Raw genomic sequence first — 22799 nt, forward strand, 5'->3', positions numbered from 1 at the left:
CATTTGAACGTTTCTGTAATGAAATATATATATTTTATTGGTGTGATAAGTATAGAAGAATCGTGTTCTGCGTTCGACTGCAATAATCTTTCTTATGGATTATTTTCTAATTAATCTAATCGTTGATTTTTTTTTTCCACGAGTGAATTTTAATAATAAGTAAATATATGTATGTATATACGGCATTTATTAAACTGAATGATATAAGAATGAAGTGGATTAATTTTAGACTCTGTTTGTTAGTCTATTTATCTCGAGTGAACGTGATTGTTTTTGCTCAAGGTCGATTGAAGGTTAACACGTTTCTGCTGTCGAATCTCCTCGACTCGCAAGTTTACGACATTATATTCATAAAAATTCTATATATGCATATATGTATATATATGTACACTTTTACTATCTTCCTTTTTCTTTTCTTTTTATTTTATTATCTTCCTTTACGTAGCCATTATATCCTGGTTCGTGGTTTCACAAAATGTGGTTTCTATTTCCTTGCCATGTGTGTATAATAGTATTCTATAGAGATAATGAAATGATAAACATGTAGACAATAAAATAATAAAAAATCTTACGATACAATAAAATAAAATAAAATATTAAAAATAATAGAAAATTATGGTCTTACTTTACATCAAAGTAAACAAAATAATGCTCGACCAAGGAGCAGTATAAAATTAGGAGAAAATGAAACAGGTGAAAGAAAAATAGAAAGAGACAGATAATATCTACGTAAATCGAGCTATTATCGACGAATATGTACAGGTGTTGCATTATCACTTTTCGATTGATTTATCGTAAGACTTGTCGACACACGCGCGATTATTATCATCATTATTGTATACTTCTCTCTGTGTATGCATTGAAAACAAGAAGAATGGCATTTATAGATAGAAAGAGAGATTGTGTGTGTATCTATCTTGTGAAAGTATCGAGGATAAAATCGTAGAAAGGGAAATAGAGCGAAATAGATAAATAAATTTCTGTTTCTGACATAACTTTAAAAAAAGAAAGAAAGAAAGGAAAAAAGATAAATATATAATTTAAACATTATTTCTTACGTTTAACAATATTTTTTAATAGAAATGTTATATTCGATCGCGTGTATATATATTTTTTACTCATAAATGTTGAATGAAAATGTATGAGTAAAAATAACGTATGTTTTAAAGAAAAAGAGATTGTGTTTCGATTGATCAGGGAAAATGTAACGTCGGATAGTAATTATCATATCGTTTCTAAATCCAGTTTATTCAACGTGGAATGGGCACGAAGGGGCTGCAAGGAACTTTAACGTTTTTTATCTACATATTTATATATATATACAAAGTACATAGAAATGTGAGCGTAAGTTGCGTACGTTCTCCGGCTCGACGAAATTGTCGCTCATGCCTTCTGTGCGTGTCTACGGTCGCCTGGCAGGGCCACGTTCAAATGCTACTGTACATATTTATACATATATATATATATATATAAATCTACCCGTCTATCTATAATCTACTTTTATCTACACTTCGGTATGTACCTATGTATATATGTATACAAGTAGCTCGTGCCAGTAATGCTGGCAAGTATTAGATGATGTCAACATGGCCAAGATTGAAAACAGTGGCTTATATTTTACCTTGAAATCTATTTAATATTAATCTTATTTTGACACTTTGTAGAAGTTTTTAAATTAAGTAAAAAAGGTTTATCAAAGTTTGATGTGTCATTATAAAAAACGTAGTCATATTATAATATGCAAATGAACAACAGTAGAATGCGATCAATGTAAATCTACCCTACTTGTAGATGACGATTATTATAATATGATTGATCTGATAGATATCTTAATTACAATTTATTTCCTAATTCCCTTTCTTCGATTATATTTATTTGTAACTATTAGAACGTGTATTGTAAAAAAATTGTTCTAACTATGATTTTCAAGTAGTTTTCGCAATCTGGTAAGATAGAGTAAACTTTCTCGAAGTAAAACTCGAACTAATCAAGATACCACAAAACGTTTTTCTTAGGACCTTAGACGAGTCCAAGTCTTTCCTCTCTTTATATACATATATACATATAAGTGTACATATACATACAAACATCTATGTGTTTGTTTTTCTACAGGTATTCTTGAACCTTCTTGTTAACTCTAACATAAGCTCTTCGTCTAAGAAGGAAATCCTCGTGGTTTGTTCTAACGATGGTAACGAGTCAACGACGTTTACCGGAAAATACCTAAGCTCTTAATTGCCAATCGCTAATCGCGATAATCATGGGCTACAATTTAAGAGGAGACAAAGAAGTCGTTTGTTCCAAAGTTATATAAATTCCTATTGAGAGTCTGCCGTTTGTGGTTAGCTCTCTCTCTCTCTCTCTCTCTCTTTCTCTCTCTCTCTCTCTCTCTCTCTCTCTATCTCTCTTTATTTCTCTTTCTAATCCCCTGCCTTCGTAATATCCACGCGCTATTACGTTCTCGACTAGCTCGAGAAAAGAAGAATGAAAAGAACGGAAAAAGAAGTTATGTATCCTACGCAGACATTGATGGTGAAGGTAGAGTATAATGGATATTTAAAAAGTAAAATAATAAAAAATAAATAAAAATCACAAATAAAACATTTTTATTTAAATTCATAAAATATCATGATGACGTATTTTGTAATAAATTGTATTGCGTAATAAATTAAGACGTAACTTGAAGATAAAAGAAAATAAAAATTTATAAACAGATTTAACACCAATTGTAAATTACCATTTAATTTGTTAATCTTATGCTTGGAATAATATAAAAATACAAAATAACATTTCAAGAAAGTTCTTTGTGTGGACTAAAGAGAACACTTGTTCGCGTCGAACATCTGTCGAAATGATACGAAATGAAAAGAAAAGAAAATGAAAAAGAATGTAGATATAATTGAGAGAAGGGATGACTTAAAAGCGTATGCGTATTATAAATCAATTAATACACGTCATTGCACTCGTGCACTCATACAATTGATTCTTTTTTCAAACGCGACTTAAACACTTGTGTGACATTGACACGTGGAAAAAGAAGAAGAAGAAAACAAAAAAACTTCTAAATCAAAGATAGATCAAGAATGTTTATAACAGAACAAATGAGATGTCTCATATGAATTAATTGATTAATACGTATTATTATTATTATTATCATTATTATTACAATTATTTTTACTATTTCTTTGATTCCTTTCTCTTTTCTTTGTCTGCATCAAAGATATCAGGTTTGTTCATACGATTTCTTCTCTCTCTCTCTTTCTCTTTCTTTTTTTCTTTCTTTGTTTGAAAGAGATTCATCCATGAGATTCGCGAAATCGGTTGCGCGATGGTTCCGGATCGGTGAATCCCTTTCGAATCGTCTACCCACTAACAGGAATCTTTCAAATGAAACGAGGAACACGGTAGGAACCGAAGCATTTAAAGGATGATCCATCCGTTCCAGGTGACCGAGCTATTTCGTGCTGACGAAAATCTTTACGAACATATAAGCATACATGGGTTTCTACGTGGGTTTGCATCTGTACCATATGTTGTTGTTAGCTGGTCTATAAAAGAATAAGAAAGAGAGAGAGAGAGAGAGAGGACAGTTGCTCTATTCCCGCAAAAATCAACGAAATAAAAAGGCAACAGGTCGACCTTCGATATAGTCCATGTCTCACAGTAACGATCACCTCTCTCTCTCTTTCTCTCTCTCTCTCTCTGTCTATCTATCTCTATCTCTTTCTTTAGCTTTTACTCAGTCTTATGTGCCAGCCATTCTCCGTCTCTCTTCAATGTACCTACTGCATCACACCGTAGGCGCTGCGTTGCTAACTTTCACGTATCATAATACGCGGTGAAAGAATGTGGTTTCCCTTTCAAATTACAAAATACGTTACGAACAAGCGTTCGCGTTTCGCGAACTTCCTTCAATTTCGAATATTCTCTATTTTATCCCTCCTCCTATCTTTTTCTTTTTTTTCTTTTTCAACGATTGACAAATAAACAAGATCTCAACCGATTTCTGAACGAAATTAGAAGAGAACCAAAAAAAAAGAAAAAAGAAAAAAAACAGGACAACCGATAAAATTAAGATTCTTTTTATTCAAACTGTGTGCGCGCGCATGTGTGTGTGTGTGTGCGTGTGTGTAAAATATGTTTCAAAATGCAATACAAAATCGATCGATCGATCGTGTTCCGAATGTGGCGGCTGAGGGAGAGAAGCCTTGATTAAAATATTATATTACGACGGTCGTTACGATCGGACGCTTCGTTTTACCGCGACGAAAGATACGGACTTGACCCGATTTATTCCATATATTATTATACTATTATAGTACTACTGTAATACTCTATGTAGATATACACCTTCTAATTATGAATATATCGTTTGGTCGTTGGGGTTACCCTTTCTCCTTCTTTCCACCCTTTTTTCTCCCCTACCGTTCTCAATCTGTCGTTAACTTCACCGTCGCCACCGACGCCGACCGGGCTCGGTATCGTCTTTCTTCGTCTCATTAAATTAGACGCGAAAGGATTTATGTGGGTTTGGTCGGTACAAAACTGGGCCAGGGATATATACCTCTAATGCTCACTAGGAGTTAACCTACCAATAACGATTTACACGCAAGCTTACTACTTAATACTTACAAAAAAATCTTTCTTTCTGTTTTTTTTTTTATTCAATTTATTTTTTACCTGTATATACGAATAATTATATTCCAAGTGTTTATAATTTGGAAATTTGAAGTCTTTTGTTTATTCTTAAGACAAACAGATTTACGAGCGATCTTGATTAGATAATTAAACATCGATAATAATTCATTTTGTTTGTTGTCTTAAAAATCTAAATCTTTTAAGTGATCTTACAATCGAAAATTTAAGTATCGATTATTATCTTATATTGTTATATTATATGAGATAAATGAAAAGAGAGTCACGTTCTTTGATACGAACGGAAAGGGTGCTAAACTAGGATAAAAATAAGATCGAAAGATAGAAAGATAGATAAAACTACTATGATACGATCAAATTGTCGCGGGACCGGTCTTTGAGCACGTAACAAGTCGATGCCAAGACAGTGTAAGTAAGTAAATATATAAGTATAACGCAAATACAAAAAATCGATGTCATGAAATTCATTAAAAGGCATATGTATAAGTATTTGCAAATCTTCTAGAAGTAATGTCGCACGTTCAGAGTAGACCTTTTCTTCCCCATTTACTCCAGCCGTCTTTCTTAAATCTTACCAAATTAAACGATGATCCTTTAATAATCAAGACTTTTTTTTACTGCATCCAAGCAACGCCATTTGTCTGGTAAATAAAATTCTTCGAAAACGTGAGGAAATGGTGTATCCCAACCGGTGACCCTCATAATTGGAGATTCCAAATTTAAAAAGCATTCCTCCTAAAAAATGTGCAAAATATTATAATATTTCATTTAATATATATTGTTATCACATACAATTTAATTTTTATTTGTTTTCTATATTTGTTCCCTCATAAAGTAATAGTAATATTAATATAAATTAAGATAAAGATATTTTTTATGACTAATTGTAAGCTGATTACGTAATACAATTTAAAAAAAAAATTCCAAGAAAAGAATAATTATTTTTTCCTTTGTAATAGTGTTTAATATATTCATTTATATATACGTATATCTACATATATACTTTATATACCATCTATATAATAGCGCGGTATAATTTCAAAGTCGTAAGAAGAAATTCAACGTCTGGTAATTAATTTTATTACCGCTAATTGCACTCAATTGCAATGATCAAAGATATTAACAATCGTAGCGTAGCGTGCGTTGCACCCGAAGAATGGAAAAAAAAGGAAAGAAAAAAATTCTTTCTTGCGAATAACCGTACAAAGAGACGTTCAGTGATATAATACATATATACATATATGGGTATTACATATATCTCCTGCCTATCTAATTATTATTCTATAATCTATAAATTGTATCTTTCTCTCTCTCTCTCTCTCTCTCTCTCTCCTTCCCGATATCTGATCGTATATGTAATAACATTTTACAGCACCTAGTTGATACGATAAAGAGAATGGATTATTTATGAAGTAACATGCATTTTTAAATGTAATCTATTGATCTTATATCTTATTGAAATCAACAAAAAAAATCACGTTAATCATTTTTACCTGGATACGTGCTGCTATTTCTGCTCCAAATCCGTTGGTCCTTGGTGCTTCGTGTGCTACGATTACGCGTCCAGTTTTTTTTACTGACTGTAATAAAAAATAACTAAATAAATAAATAAATAATAATAATAATAATAATAATAATAATAATAATAATAATAATAATAATAATGTGATAATTTAAATTCCCATGATCATTATTCGTGATTATTTACATTCACGAATGGAATTTACATAGCAATATCCTATATATATATATATATATTATATATACATGTGTTACCGTCCAAGTGAGAAATGCCGAGATTCACCGAAATGCCTAGGCATTGCCCACAATGCCAAGCGTTTTTAGATAATGTAAAAAACAGAAGAATTGTTACGGACTTTTCTTAGGCATTGTACATAATACTTTAGGCATTGCCAAATGCTATTTAGCATTTTTTGTCATTACACACAAAAACGATCATGGAGTACAGGGTTTTTGTGCGTGGGTTTTTGAGACTGTGCGTGCGCTGTACTATGCGCACCTCTATAAACTGAAACTTACTCAATGCCGGTGTGTTATTATGTAGGTCCCACTGTTACTGATCGTAGTAAAAGATTATTACATTGAGACCGATATTCATAGAGATTACCATGGAAAATCTGGATCTTTTGTTCCTTATCATAGCGGAAGATAAGCAGGTTTAGAACGAAATGTTTCATATCTGCTTTCTTACTTTACCGGTTTCTCATTTGTTATTTTACAGAATATCGAGGAAATGCGAGAAATATGAATACATTTCCTACATTGCCGGTTTTTTTTGAGCGTTGTCAACAATGCCTAGGCATTTCGGTGAATCTCGGATTTCCTACTTGGACGGTAACATATATAAAAATAAATATGATAATTTTAAGCTATTCACTCATTTGTTCGATTTGCTCATACGCTAATAAAAATTCTTACAAATGAAATAAATAATAACTATAATATCATTTTAAATATTTTAAATAGAAATAACAAAAATATGTATAAAGAGAAAGTTTGTCAGATGATGATTCAATTGGGAAGACAAGTATACATACACACACACATATATATATATATGTGCTTAAGTCGAAGGTAGGATCGAATTATCCATGATTTACGATTAGTGTTCGAGCATGATAATAATTTATGTATATGGGAGGACGGGTGTTAAATGATGCATTAACATCAAGAATCTTACTATCGACTATCAAATCGATGAAAAGTTAGAGCGAGCTAACTGTTGCTCCTGTACGAAACATCTACAAAGAAAGGTACAACACGTTATTATATGTAAGTAAGTACTTACTTACGTACGTAATTAAGACGCACTCTCTCTATATATAGATATATGCGTGTATGTGTGTGTGCGTATGTGTAACGTTGATGTTGTATAGATATAACAGGACGCCTTGTAAATCATTAACAAAGCCGATTGGAAAGCGCGGTAAGGCGCGTGCACGCGACGCAAACTACTGCCATAAAATCACATCGATAATTTCCCCAAGGCTGATCCCGAGCACGGATTACGCGAAACTTCATCCGATTTAGTGTAATTAAGACTCGTGGAAAGAAAGAAAGGAAGAGAAAGAGAGAAAGAGAAACAGAGAAACAGAGAGACAAAGAGAGAGAGGGAGAGAGAGAGAGCGAGAGAGAGAGAGACAGACAGAAAGAGAGAGAAAGATCAAGTCGGTTACAATTGGATTATCAGAGTTTTACGAGGCAATTTGTATTTTTTGAAGCCTGTCAGTGCTTTTTACGTCATCAACGACACACGTCGTACACACGATACCTTTGTCTATCTTTATTTATCGTTAATAACACCTTTGTAGATTCTACTTTATAATACCACTCTCTTTTTCTTCTCTGTGTTTATTCAGACAACTCGTTATGAATTATTTTTTTTTCTAATAGAAAAATAGAATATATACTTACTACGTGCGTGTAAGTATACTTACAGTTTCAACAATTGATCTAATAATTATGCATAGGTATCCTGTATACTACAAAATTATATATCTAACAAAAGAAAATTTTTCTTCCAATTTATCACAATTCGAAAAGTTACATTTTTATTAATCTTTTTTTTTCTAGTATAAAATAATGTATATATTTATAGATGTTAGTATGCGTTGTTAGTATGCTTACCATTATAATGAATGATCTTAATAATTAACGATAACGTATACTACAAAATTATATGATATCTAAAAAATGTATTCTTTCCTTTAATTTATCAATTAAAAAAATTTCATTTCTATCAATCATATTTTTCTAATAGAAAATACAACATATATATATAATTATGCATGCGTGTAAGTATGCTTATAATTACAACAAATGACCTAGTAATTATACAAAGGTATCTTATACTAGAAAAAAAAAACAATTGAAAAAAAAATTAGAAACCCCCTATATAAGAAGTAATATATCGTAAGCGGGAAAGTTTATTGGAAAGATATTCTCGGTCGTTTCGGTCGAGATAGTTCAGCCATATCCATCCAACAACGACGTTCGACGTTCTAACTTGCGCGAATGAGCGAATGCGCACGGAGACATTACGCAAGGAGGAGAGAACACGTGGTGGAACGGAAAAGATAGAGTCCTTATAAACGCTTGCCGTTCGATCGCGGATCTCGAATTATCCGAGCAGGCTGATTTCGTTCCGAAGACGCAAGAAACACGTGCTCTTTCTCACCTTCTCTCTCTTTCTCTCTTTCTCCTCTTCCTCCTCCCTCTCTCTTTCTCATTCTTTTTTCTTCTTTTTTCTTTCTCGTTCTCTTGTGTTGAAGAGACCTAATCTCCGATTAGCAACCTTCTCGATGAGCCTTCGAAACAGTTTCTCAGTTGCGCAAACTACGCCAGTCTCGAGAGTTGAGTACTATCGAGAAATAAAGAGAAAGAGAAAGAGAGAGAGAGAGAGAGAAACGAATGATTTAACCAGGAATATATCTCTATGAATTTACCAATGAAACTAACTTTCCAATTACGATCTGCATCACTGGACCTGAGTCCAGAAGATAACTGCTTGAACCCTGGCCTACCTCTATTTCGTTTCTTATTCATTCTCTATTATTATAGTTTAAAGTTCAAATATACTGAGATCACTGTGCCTGATAAATGAGAAGAGTCTGATATTAGAAAAATATATTTTATACATATTTCTGATAAACTAATTTGAAACGAATTGTAAATATGTAAATTAGAAGAATTAGATTACCTTGCAAACTAGTTGAACATCCCAAGGTAAAATGGAAAGAAGATCTATCACCTCGCAAGATGCACCGAGCTTCTCCTCGACGAGATCGGCTGTTTCTAATAGTACGTGCACCTGTGTGCCCCATCCTACGAGAGTCACGTCTTTTCCTACGTGAAAACAAAAATACATATACAGTAAATATATATTTTTCTGTGTATAAGAGACTTATATGAAAATTGAACAAAAATTTATATATAATTTTAAAAATCAATTATATATATATTTTAGTTTAATATCTTTTTTAAAGCCAATATGTTTACTTCAGATTATAAAACTACTAATCTAGGAAGTTTTGATCAATCCAGACCAATTCATGGTACACTTTTTATATAAATAAATAAATAAATAATAGTAATAATTGATGAGGTATAAATAAAAATACCTTCTTTAACAATCTCTCCTTTACCAATATCAATTTTATAATGTCCAACCGGAACGATGTCAACAGCCGTACGATAAAGGACCTTAGGTTCCAAAATTATGCAAGGATCCGGCTCCTCAATACAACTCAATAAAAGTCCTTTTGCTTGCACCGGACCTCGAGGTACTACGATCTACAAACGAGGAAAATAAAATTAATGATCCGTTCTAAAGAAATTAACATTCACATAAAAAGAAATAAATAATAAAAAGAAAAAGATATATAAAGATAACGTAATAGAAAATTTATTCGCGTTTCATTCGTCCTTTTTTCTTTCCTAGCAGAATCACAAAGCATGTTTTTATTCCCGGAAATATCTTCTTCGAAATAACTCTACTCGTTTGTAATCGTGAGTGCAGTGTAAAGGCTAACGCACGTTGCTGCATGCACTTTATATATATAAATTTACTAGATGGATATTACATGTTTTTGCATATATCACATGTATATATTACACGTTTATATACACAAATATTACATATGTATATTTATATATATATATGTTATAAGAAAAGTGAGACCTCCAGGAAATGTGAGCTTTTCCTAGGCATTGGCCACAATGTCAAGCAGTTTTTGGCAACGTAGGAAGCAGAAGAATTGTTATCTGTATATTTTGTTCCTTATCATAGGGACACACTTCAGCATTAAGTTTTAGTTTATAGAGGTGCGCATAGTATAACAGCACGCACAGTCTCAAAAACCCGCTTCATGCTCGCTTGTGTGTGTGTGTGTGCGTGCGTGCATGCTGTTGCCCGATAATGTATTATTCTCAACATTGCTCAAAAAGTAATTTGATATTCTATAGGATACCAAAGTATTATGTACAAAGCCTTGGAAAAGTCCATAACAATTCTTCTGTGTCCTACCTTGCCAAAAACCACTTGACATTTAGGAAAAGCTCACAATGCCTGAATGTCTCGCTTTTCCTATAATATATATATATATATATGTTATCAACATAGTGGGAAATCCGGCAATGCTAGCAATACGCCGGCATAGTCCTCAATGCAAAACGCCGTTTGATATAGTCGGAACCAGAAGAATTCTTATAGACTTTTCCTAAGCATTGAACATAATACTTAGACATTCTATAGAACACCAAATGCTACTTAAGGAGGGGGAGTAGGGTTAATTCGGTTGAAAAATGGCATATTTTTATGAATTTTTATTGAAGAAACGGTTAATATAAATGATGTTATTCCAATGGGATATTGTCAAGTCACATTTCAAGAATACTCTGTAAAATTTTCGTGAAAGAATATTAGGTTGGGGAAAAAGAAATCCATTATTACTACGTGAACTTTAAGATTTTATTTAACGTGTTTTAGATTGTCCGATTTGGGTCAAATGTAGACCGTTTTGTTCTATAATTTGTTGCCATTTTAAAGATAGCTTCATAATTCCTCTCTCATAACAGGCTTAGTCCTTATTGTCGAAAAACTCTAGAAATCGATTTTTACAATCTTCTCTTGATGTCACTTTCTTATCACTGAGGAAGTTTTGCAATGCAAGAAAAATATAGTAATCGCTTGGTGCCAGGTCCGAATTATACGGTGGATGCATCAAAACTTCCCAACCAAGCTCTCACAGTTTCTGGCGAGTCACTATAGACGTCTGTGGCCTGACATTGTCCTAATGGAACACAACACCTCTCTGTTGGCCAATTTTGGACGTTTCTGGTCAATCGCTAGTTTCAAACGGTCCAGTTGTTGACAGTAGAGATCAAAATTTTTACAGATCCCATTTATCTGAATTTTTTTTTTTGCACATAATTAGCTGTTACAGTATCGAGACCATAAACACCATTCACAATTTCAGCCGCCTGGCTTGTATTTTCGCCTTTATCAAAAAAAAAATTAAATGTACGGAATTTTCTCTCCGTTGACTTCCATTTTTAACACCCTGTAACTCACAACTGAATGGACCAAACGCAAATCAGCAAGATAATTTTGTATTTAGCGTGCAATGTCACCTTTCCAACGAGCATAAATCTGAAATTGCTTGATCTATACTTTACAAGATATCGATCACTGAAGCCATCCATCGAAAAAATAATGGATTTCTTTTTCCCCAACCTAATATAAATATTTAAACCAGTGGCAGCAACTTTTGTCAGGCGCCGTGGAAAAAACGCGTTTTGCGGTGGACATCAGAACTCTAGATTGGATCATCGAAAACAAAAAAACCCAAACAATTCTGTTAGTTTATAAGTTTATCTAGGTAGCCCTGTCGAGAAAAAATTTTTTTTTCATTTTTGGATTTTTTGTGGCATTCTAAAGTCAAAAATCCGATTTTCGACCAAAAAACCAACATTTGAACCACTATAAAAAATACTTAAAATTAAAAAAAAAGAAAAAACTCGACAGCGTTACCTCACTAAATATGTGTAGAAAAAATTTACAAAAAATCAAATCAATCGGTTCAGTAGATTTTGAGTAACAGTGTCCACCGACTTTTAAAAAGCAAGTTGTAGGAAAATCGATATAAAGTTTGACATTGAGAAATTTCAAAATTCATCATAAATAAAGAGGTATTTTTTTTTTACTTGCATAGAGTCGTCAATTCCGGGTCTTTACACTATGGAACTGTTATCAGAGGTGTCCAGAATACATTGTTGCTCTTGTCTATGTCTAACCCGACCTTCTTGCTTTGAAGAGTATTTTTTATTTCAGCTTGATTAATCCTTTTTTTGTAATATAAAGTATACTAAAAATATGTTATACGCATGCGCAACCACAAATTCAAGGCGCAAGCGCACTTTGAAAAAAATCTCCCACTCATGACGTTACCACATTTGTAATTACTAATAGCTAATTAAATAATTAATTAATAAAGTTAGCAATTATGGATTTTAAATAAGCATTTTGTTAGCAATTTAGCGCACTTATTCATTTTTTTTGGTTGTTACAAACTACGTTGCGTTACTTAGAAATAAAAAAGTTTTCACATCTTCAATTATCAATAACTAATTAAATAATTAATTAAAAAAGTTAGCAATTATGGATTTTGAATTAGCAAATAGCTAGCAATTAAATGCACTTATTTATTTTTTCAGCTGTTGAGATTCTATGTTAACTTTTTAATGCTACTGTACATGTAGATATATATTATATCAAATTACTGTTTTACCAACAATAGATACGTAAATTTCTATTAATATCGACCATTAGTAATAAATAGATTTCTGTTTTACTGACATTACACAAATATTAATATAATAAATGTTAAATTTGTATCGTTATTTATTAAATAAAAACCTTTAATCCAGGTGTGTGAGCAAAATAAGCTTCCGGACTTTGTGAATGATACAGTGCTCCATGGCCAACGGCACCGCAAGGTGACCGTATGGTTAATTTTCCGCAGTCAAACATTCCGCCGCTTCTGTATCTGCATTTAGCCGCTTCGTTTACTATCTAATAATAATTAAAAGATAAAAACATATATATACGTATAATATTTTTAATTATAGAATCTCGAAATATTTGAAAGAAAGAAATAATTGAAAAACTTAATAACCTGATCAAATGCAGGAAATATATAATCGGCAAACTGAATTTCTGCAATGGCGGTTGCACCAACATTCGCCAAACCGATACCAAAACCTGCGATACCTTGTTCAGATAAAGGTGTGTTGAATACTCGATCGGAACCATAACGTTTTTGTAATCCTACGGTGCAACGAAAAACACCACCGAATGCAACATCTTCTCCAAAAATGACTGCATTAAAAAATATAAAATTTTATAAAATAAAAAGACTATGCAAAAATATTTGCATAAATGTATGAGAAAATGAATCACTATTGTCAATATATTTTACATTTAACATTCTTTTATTGAGTCTTATCGTAACTATATTTATTATTATATATGTCAATGCAAAATCTTATTTATATTTCTTTACAAAATATTTTTATGTTCAATAATACTTGGTTGTTATCAGTGTCATGTACATTTTTGTAAAATAATCTTATGTAAAACAGACATAAGTAATTCTTGGAAAAAACAACTATATAAATTCGTTTTTGTTTCTATTTACGATAAAATAATGATATATTCACCTGCGGATGGATCTTTTTTCAAAGTAATGTCCAAAGCTTGATTAATGGCTTGAAACATATTCAATTTTTCGGTTTTTCCTACGAATAGTAAATTATTAATTCAGTAGGGTGCGCACGCGTTAATCATACAAACCGCAAAATTTAAATCTCGATTGAATACACATTCGCGTAAAAATGTTTGCTCGTCGTTTAAAAATAAATAAAAATAAAATTAAAATAAAAAAAGACTCAAACGTAAGTAATTATATACACACTTAACGTTCTATGTTATCTTTATTATTATTCATTAACATAATCAGTACGTTAGGTAAAAATAATATTTAAAAGAAAAAATAAAAAATAAAACAATATCTTTTACAAGTTATTCTTTCAACTTGTTATCAATATTTAATAAATAAACAATAAGAAATTTTTGTGTAATAACAGTTTTTACCTACAATTATGGGACATATAATTTACTCACGCTCGGATATGAACGACCTTGCGTTAGGATAAAACTTAAAATGTACATTTCTAAAATGTTCCTTTCTTGCAGTACGCAGCTGTAATATTTTTTTCGATGTTCGAACAATGAACTTACGGATCATTTTAATTGAATACTATTATTACGGATGCTTAGAATATATTTATGTAAATATATTGAGAAAGCAAAGACAAGAAGCAAGATAAGCAAGTAAAATAAAAAAAAATAAAAAAGAACAAGATGCACACTAACTAAGAAATAGAACGATAATAATGTTCCTTATCTCTTCTAAGCGTCACTGTTTATACACGATATCATTTATTTCAAACTTTCGAAAGAATTTCGTAAATAGTAATATTTGAATACACTACACGACAAACGACACAGATACGCCTTGAGATAATGTTCGTTCGCGTATAAGCGTTCGACTGATCTATACTAAGCATTCGCTCGCTTTTAATATATGTATCGTTTATTGCTGAAGCCCTATGAACGACGAGTCATTCATTCATTCGTGATAAGCCGGATGAACATCGTCATTAGCTTAACATAATAACATTTTGGAATTGAAAATCTTTTGTTGTTTCATATTCAATTACGCATTCTATTAAATTTTAAATAATCTGAAATAATATATTTGCTACACATATCTTTTTACTCACACTCATAAATTAAATTATAATATTACATATACATATATTATATATGTATATATTCATACATGCATATGTATTACTGCCGGCATTGTATAGATGTCCGATCATTCTACAAAATGCCCAGAGGGTTGCGACCAATCAATAAAATATGCTTCAGATTATTGTGTTTGAAACACGAGGAAGGAGGGGGGTTCTTAAATTTTCAGTATTTGTTTCACTTACAATAGCTTCAGTTTCTTTCACTTTCCCTTATGCCCTAAACACACCCCACTAAAGTATATTTTATAAATTGAGCAAAACCCTCTGGGCATTCTATAGAAGACCGGACAATCTATGAAATATCTGCTCATTATACATATTGCCCATATGTAACATATACATATATTAGATCATAAATATAATATAATTTTTTAAATAATACTGTGTGCTATGTGCAACTGTGTGTAGAAAAAAATTAGTTTCTTATAATTAATAAATTAAAAAAGATTTTTATTCTATACACTTTTTTTTTTAACTATTAAGCCGTAGATACAGCTTCTTCATAAAACGCCAAGGCTGTTACCGCTTTCTGATGACCTTTATACTCGCGTACTATCGCTCCTGTTGAAACATTCCACAATCTTGCAATGCCATCAGAAGAAGCTAAACGTAACAGACATATTAAATTTTATCATAATGAGATTATTATGCGCATTCTATTTTTACCAGTGAATATATATTGTGAATCCGCGCTGAAGGCTGCATCCCAAACCCAACGTTTAGCTTCGTGTTGAAGTACCTGTACTTCTGAGAAATCTGTAGTTCTCCAAACTCTGGCAGTTTGATCAGCGGATGTAGTCACAAGCAGGCTAAATATTATTATTTTGTAATTTTCATTTCTTCATTATTAAAAAATATCAAAATAAGATTAGATTTTTACGTACGTAGAATCAGGACTAAATTTACAACGTAAGGCATAACGCTTATGAGCTACAAGTTTATGACGAGGAATAGGTTTAGTTGGTTCTTCTCCTATACCTCCTGAAAGTGTCCAGATGTAACAATGACCTTTATTATTTACAGCAGCCATATATGTACCATCTTGATTTATTGTTACATCTTGAATAGAAGCTTCTGTTTCTGGTATCTAAAATAAGAAAATATGTTTGTATAAAGATAGAAGATTATTTATTTATAATTGTTTTTATACCAATTGTTCATTATGATCCGAACGAAGATCCCATAAATGTATAACACCGCTTTGATCACCAACTACTAATTCTGCTTGATTAGGATGTAAACATACACAATTTACAGGGGCTGAGACTTGAAATATTCTTTGGCATTTACCATTGAGAAATCTGAAATACAATCAAACATTAATTTTGAATATTTATTAACAAAGGTGCAAATTCTTTTTAAATTATTTAACATACCTAAGATCCCATATCCGTGCAGAACAATCTTCTCCTCCAGTATACATCCATTTCCCTTCTTCCTAAAAAGATTAATAATAATAATCACAATACGATAACATTTGATTTTACATTATGTTTCGATAAGATTTTAATGTTTTATGAAACCTGAAAGCCAAATCCGCTGATATTCTTGGTACCACCTTCATAGGTAACTATAGGATTAGGATCACTTGTTGCCAAATCATACATTCGAATATGTTGATACCCTGCTGAGCTTATAAAATATTTATCTGGTGTAATGTCCAGAGCATTTATTTGCTAAAATTTATTAAAGGAAAATATTCATATTAATTAAATAAATATATTTAATACAAATATCTAATAAAGATAAATTTTTCATAATGAATTGTACAAAAACATAAAAAGGATACAAATTCTGTCTCTGTAAATGTACGCTCGCAATTTCCTGTATGTGGTTGCCATAATTTAATTGTATGATCATAACCTCCTGTCGCAAAAAGTACTTGTTGATCACCAGTTTCATTATCTACTGTCATCTATATGTAACAAAATATAATTTATTAAATAATTAAATAATTTCTAAATACTGTCATTAATTTATTTGTGTTTACCTGGACAAATTTATAATTAAAGTGAGACCATTAAAAATCAACTGTTCTATAGATAAATATATATTTGTTTATAGCTAACTTTTAAACATTTTTAAATAAGTAAAAAATAATTACGTGAATTCATTCACTTAATTTTATTTCCTTAATATCTATAGTTCTAATTCCAAACTTTCAATTAATGAATTTTCTTAGAATTCCACTAAGAAAACTTCCTGGACAAAAAGTTTGACTTCTATGATTGGTTAATTTAACAATGGTGTTCAATGGCGTAAAAAATCTTTAATTCCTTCATTTCCACTTGCTGTTTAATTAAAGAAAGAAATGAAATTATAAATATAATTATAAATAAAGATTATAGTAATAAAAATGCTTCATTAATGTTATGTAATAAACTAATTTCGTAAATATAAACTACATAGTAAAAACGAATCAACCAATGAGCAAAGAGAATTTATTGGCTTGTCCAATCAGTTAAAAGTAAACGAATGTTAGTATTGAAATATGTGGATGATACAATGTTTAAAATAATTTATATATTTAATGGCATGATCAGTAACGTATCTACGCATCTTAACAAAGCGTGTCCAATAACAGAAGATATAATAGATAAAAGTTATTTGTGAAGTCGAATTCATCGTAGTTCAAATAGTTGTGATTACTAGTACATTGAGTCTTCTACGAAAATGCAAAAAGTTGGAAAATTAAATTCGTCGATTGATATCATACCTTTACAAGGATCTAGCGGTGATTATAAATCAAAAGGCATGGACAATAAACACAAAATCGAAAATTGTCACCGATTTTTCAAAGATCAATTATTAATATCACGCGTACAAACGGTAATGTTTATATTTCATTAATTTATAAGAGAGAAATAAAAGCTAGATTAATTTGTTTGTTTGTATTATTTTCTACTTTCTTTTCTTTCTTAATAAACCGTTTGTAGAATTCGCAACTTTCATTTGTAAAATAGAACAAAATTTGAAATTATCGAACCAACATAACCTACGTTATGTATAATTACTTTTTTCTTTTTTTTTTATATATATACTATTATCATGATTATTACTTTTGCTTATAGATTATTGTAGTAATCTGAAAAATAAAAATATTTTCTTTTCATATGAGATAATATATTATAAATGCACAGTATGAAACATATGTAACATATTGTATTTGTTCTCATCTATTCAAGTAATGAAGAAAATGATACTTTCTGTATGTTTAGATATTTTAAATCTAATAAGCAAATGTATATAATTTCTAATATATACATATTATATTAATAATACACACAATATAAATGAGAAAGCATTATTTTTTTAATATCTCATACCGTTATATTTTATTGCAGTATATGCATGAAAATGAAAACAGAGTATATATTGATGTGAATGAGATGGCTGATACTCTTCAAAGAAAGTATCGAGATTATCGTGGGAAAAAACGCAACGCATTCAGAGCACTTGTACGTAGAGCATACGACGAACTTACAGAAATGTTTGCTAAAAAGAGTTCACGTGATTGGTACTCTTATGAGGATGATGAGGACGAAGATGAAGTTGATGTTGAGGTACATAATACATATTATTCATATTTCCTTTTTGTTTCTCTTATTAATCTTTCAAAGAAAATCAATGAATTTTAGTCAGATTCGCAACCTGCTATATTAGGAGATGTTTTATTGAAAATGTTCAAGAAATCTAAGGGCAAGCAGAATGGGAATTCCAGCGACAAAGAGCTTATTGACATTAGCAGCGATGACGATGTTGAGAAATCTGAGCAAAAGTCTGAGGAAAAGGAAAAAAATTTCGTGGTTGCTAATAAAAGTTTACAAGAAAATGCAAATTCTCAACCAGTAGTCCAAAAGTCCAACGATTCTAAAGAAGAGAGGCAACAATCGACCCAAATGGTAATACACCGATGCATAAGTATATTTTATGTTTTAATTTAAAAATTTAACAAAATAATGTTAATATTTCAGACAAAGATCGAGACTTCTTCTACTTCTAAACCGTTAATAGAAACGACAACTAGAAAAAGACAAAGAGATAAAGAAACTGATAGTGGGCAATTGCCATTAACAAAAAGAGTCAAAACAATACCGATTACGGAGCCAAAAGTAACATTCGCGGATGTGGGTGGAAACGATAAGGTTTTGAAAACGGTATGCAAATTATTGGCGCATATGAAACATCCCGAGATATTTAAACAACTAGGCATATCTCCACTTAGAGGATTTTTACTTCATGGTCCACCTGGATGTGGGAAGACTTTGCTGGCTCATGCTATTGCTGGAGTAAGTTTAATATTTTATTAATACATATTTTTTATTTTATATGGAACGATTTTCTTAAAGTAATATATTCAATATATTTTTCAACAACTTGTGGAAAGATAAAAAAATAATTCATTATAATTTGGTATCTTTACTTTTTTTAAATAAGATTGATTAGTATTCTTTATGTGATTACCCTCTATGTTGTATATTTATATTTTATAAATATTTGAAATTAGGAATTAGCAATCCCGCTATTAAAAGTAGCAGCACCAGAATTAGTGGCTGGAGTATCGGGTGAAAGTGAAGCACGTATTCGAGAATTATTCGATCAAGGAGTTGCTATTGCACCATGTGTACTTTTCCTCGATGAAATCGATGCTGTTGCACCTCACAGAGCTACCGCTCAAAGAGAAATGGAACGAAGAATAGTAGCACAATTGCTGTCGTGTTTAGATGGTTCATTTTTATTTGAAATCATTCTTCTAAATGAAATATCTAAAAAGATATTAAGATCGTGTATTTTTTTTTGTAGAATTAAACTCAAAAGAAAATGGAGATAGAGTCTTAGTTATAGGAGCAACAAATCGACCAGATTCTTTAGATCCTGCTTTAAGAAGAGCAGGACGCTTTGATCGTGAAGTTTGTCTTGGTATACCGGATAAAGATGCAAGAGCTAAGATATTGGCAGTACATACAGAAAAAGTAGCTCTAGCTCCTAACGTTAATTTATCAACAATAGCTTCGCTCACGCCTGGTTTTGTAGGAGCAGATCTCGTTGCTTTAATTAGAGAAGCTGCCCTAGCTGCTGTTGATAGGTAAACATAAACTAAACATTATTTTTTTCTATTACAAAAATCTTATAATATTTTATTTAATTAATAATAATTTATTTTTTCTTTACGATAGAATTTTTGAAGATTTGAATGAGACAATAATGGAGGTTGATGTTTCTAAATCTCCTGAAATAAGTGAAATCAATCCTCAGACTGATAAAGAAGTTACAACATATGAAAACTCAGGAAATTTAGTTGATGAAATTGTGACTGGTGAACGTCCAACGTCTATCGAAGATACTGTATCATCTATTAGTAAAACGCAATCAGAAAATTCCAATGCAGGATTAGAAATGGATGTTACACAAGAGCCATCTAAGTCACCAGAATTATCGAATTTACTTACATGGTTACAAAACGAACCTCCTCTTTCGGCAGAAAAATTATCGAAACTTTGTATCGAGGAAAGAGATTTTGAAGTTGCTTTACGTGTCGTTCAACCTTCTGCAAAAAGAGAAGGATTTGTTACAGTACCTGATGTTACGTGGAATGATATTGGTTCATTACAGGATATCAGACAAGAATTACAAATGGCTATACTTGTAAATATATATATTAACTTACTTGAAATTAAATATAAAGTTATTAATACAGATTATTAATCATTACTATTACTTCTTTTTAGGCTCCTGTACGTCATGCTGAACAATTCGAAGCGTTGGGTTTGAATTCTGCTACAGGTGTATTATTGTGTGGTCCACCAGGTTGCGGTAAAACGTTATTAGCCAAAGCTATTGCCAACGAAGCTGGTATTAATTTCATTTCTGTAAAGGGACCTGAACTTCTCAATATGGTAATGTATTATAAATTTCTTTCTTGTTCATAATTGTATTTGTAAAATACTAAGTAATAACAATGTACTTCATCATCTATCAATAGTATGTTGGTGAAAGTGAGAAAGCAGTACGCCAATGTTTTATGAGAGCAAGAAATTCTGCCCCATGCGTTATATTTTTCGATGAATTAGATGCATTGTGTCCTAAGAGAACAGAAGGTGACAATTCAGCTACGTCGAGAGTCGTTAATCAGATGCTTACAGAAATGGACGGGGTTGAAGGTAGACAAGGTGTATTTTTAATGGCTGCCAGCAATCGTCCAGATATTATTGATCCTGCCGTATTAAGACCTGGAAGATTGGATAAAATTTTATACGTAGGTTTACCAACAGCAGCGGATCGCGTTGATATTATAAGAGCATTGACTAAGGTAAATGGTGATATTAAGTTAGTGTAAGTAAATAATATTTTACTCGTTAACTTGTTGTCTACATATCCTTTCTCATATAGAATGGTACAAAACCAAAATTAGCTGCAGATATAAACTTGGGAGAAATTGGATATAACGATAAGTGTGATGGCTTCACCGGAGCTGATTTAGCATCGCTGATTAGGGAAGCAGGATTAGAGGCATTGCGAGAATTAATGACAGGATTTCATGGACAGCCAGAGATCTGCATGCGACACATTTCTATTGCGTTTGATAAAGTTAGACCATCGGTTCATGAAAAAGTAAGTAATTGTATTTGAAACAAAGGTAATTATTATATAAAATAATGAATTTTGCTTGCTTTAAAAAATACTAATCAACTATTTATTCTCCATTAATTTTTCTTTTTTTCTACATACATATATATTACATATACTTATAATAAAATATTTCTTACAAAAATTATTTAAAATGTTTAGGATATCAAAAACTATGAAAAATTAAAAAAGCTATATTCAGTTAAGAAATATTCGGAGGTAACACCTATGGATAATACTCCGTTAGAAACACCAATAGTGGATGTAGTTATGGAAGCAATAGAACCGATGGAAACATGAAGCAATTTTATTAAAGATTTTGTGGCACTTATCTTCCATTATCAAAGTCCTATCAAAATTTTTATGAACATTAGAAATAAATATTATGTAAGATAATATTTTTACGTTAGAAATGATATGCATTAGAATTTTTAAGTTTCAATGTTTACAAATTATGTAGATATATTCCTTTTTTATTCTGATGTTGATATTATATAGTAAAAAGAATCATTTAATAAACAAGACAAGAGAAGATAAGATAATGAAACGATAATGTTCGGATATCTTATTTGAGGGAACATTATCTTGTATAACAGTTTTTATAAAACATAAATAAATTTTATGTTATCTATAAACGAATGGTATACTTTGTATGCACTAAAATACAATATAATTTTATTTGATTAATTGATAATATTTTTATATAATAACTGACTTTAAAAATTACTTTCATTGTTTAAATTGTTTTGACAAAATGGATTTTTTTTATTATTATTAAAATACCGAAACAATTTACAATACTTACAAATGAAAAGGATTGATTTCTTTTTATCAACGGAATGTGTCTTATATAATTAGATATACGATGATAATATTTTTATTTTGCGTACTAAAATTTTCTTTTTCTTTCTTCTGTACTCTGTCCAATGTAATCACACAAATAAATTTCATTATTCTAATATTTGACGACATATCTAGCGAATAGATGATTGATACCACATCGAAATTTTTATTTTGTAACGTATATATATATATAATTCCGATAATAGTTAATAATAATAAATCATATTAATAATTTTTTGTGAAATTAAACAATTGATAAATATTTCACTATATAT

General features: G+C 30.9%; 3 protein-coding genes across 6 annotated transcripts; 1 reads left to right on the forward strand and 2 right to left on the reverse strand.

The window, feature by feature from the left end:
* Nucleotides 1–4714: 4714 nt before the first annotated feature.
* Nucleotides 4715–15456, reverse strand: LOC122522480 (2-oxoisovalerate dehydrogenase subunit beta, mitochondrial). The gene is made up of 7 exons (XM_043643653.1): nucleotides 13897–15456; nucleotides 13353–13555; nucleotides 13094–13249; nucleotides 9798–9969; nucleotides 9377–9522; nucleotides 6150–6236; nucleotides 4715–5391 (listed from the first exon to the last, which is right to left on the reverse strand). The coding sequence occupies exons 1-7, from the start codon at nucleotides 13952–13954 to the stop codon at nucleotides 5251–5253; spliced, it is 963 nt and encodes a 320-aa protein (XP_043499588.1). The 5' UTR covers nucleotides 13955–15456; the 3' UTR covers nucleotides 4715–5250.
* Nucleotides 15457–15458: 2 nt separating this feature from the next.
* On the reverse strand, nucleotides 15459–17086 carry LOC122522479 (target of rapamycin complex subunit lst8). 2 transcript variants are annotated; one of them, XM_043643652.1, is made up of 8 exons: nucleotides 17045–17086; nucleotides 16844–16969; nucleotides 16578–16702; nucleotides 16431–16492; nucleotides 16205–16355; nucleotides 15939–16141; nucleotides 15721–15863; nucleotides 15459–15657 (listed from the first exon to the last, which is right to left on the reverse strand). In XM_043643652.1, the coding sequence occupies exons 2-8, from the start codon at nucleotides 16893–16895 to the stop codon at nucleotides 15533–15535; spliced, it is 861 nt and encodes a 286-aa protein (XP_043499587.1). In that variant the 5' UTR covers nucleotides 16896–16969; nucleotides 17045–17086; the 3' UTR covers nucleotides 15459–15532. The 2 variants fall into 2 exon arrangements, with proteins under 2 accessions (XP_043499587.1, XP_043499585.1); XM_043643650.1 differs by having other exon boundaries at nucleotides 16578–16730.
* Nucleotides 17087–17585: 499 nt separating this feature from the next.
* On the forward strand, nucleotides 17586–22640 carry LOC122522449 (nuclear valosin-containing protein-like). 3 transcript variants are annotated; one of them, XM_043643585.1, is made up of 11 exons: nucleotides 17586–17883; nucleotides 18399–18617; nucleotides 18693–18956; nucleotides 19029–19343; nucleotides 19562–19781; nucleotides 19858–20140; nucleotides 20232–20700; nucleotides 20784–20951; nucleotides 21038–21364; nucleotides 21445–21666; nucleotides 21844–22640. In XM_043643585.1, the coding sequence occupies exons 1-11, from the start codon at nucleotides 17728–17730 to the stop codon at nucleotides 21979–21981; spliced, it is 2781 nt and encodes a 926-aa protein (XP_043499520.1). In that variant the 5' UTR covers nucleotides 17586–17727; the 3' UTR covers nucleotides 21982–22640. The 3 variants fall into 3 exon arrangements, with proteins under 3 accessions (XP_043499520.1, XP_043499521.1, XP_043499522.1); XM_043643586.1 differs by having other exon boundaries at nucleotides 18744–18956; XM_043643587.1 differs by lacking the exon at nucleotides 17586–17883 and having other exon boundaries at nucleotides 18527–18617; nucleotides 18697–18956.
* Nucleotides 22641–22799: the final 159 nt, after the last annotated feature.

The sequence above is a fragment of the Polistes fuscatus genome, unplaced genomic scaffold (assembly GCF_010416935.1).
Source record: "Polistes fuscatus isolate 324 unplaced genomic scaffold, CU_Pfus_HIC Scaffold5, whole genome shotgun sequence".
NCBI lineage: Eukaryota > Metazoa > Arthropoda > Insecta > Hymenoptera > Vespidae > Polistes > Polistes fuscatus.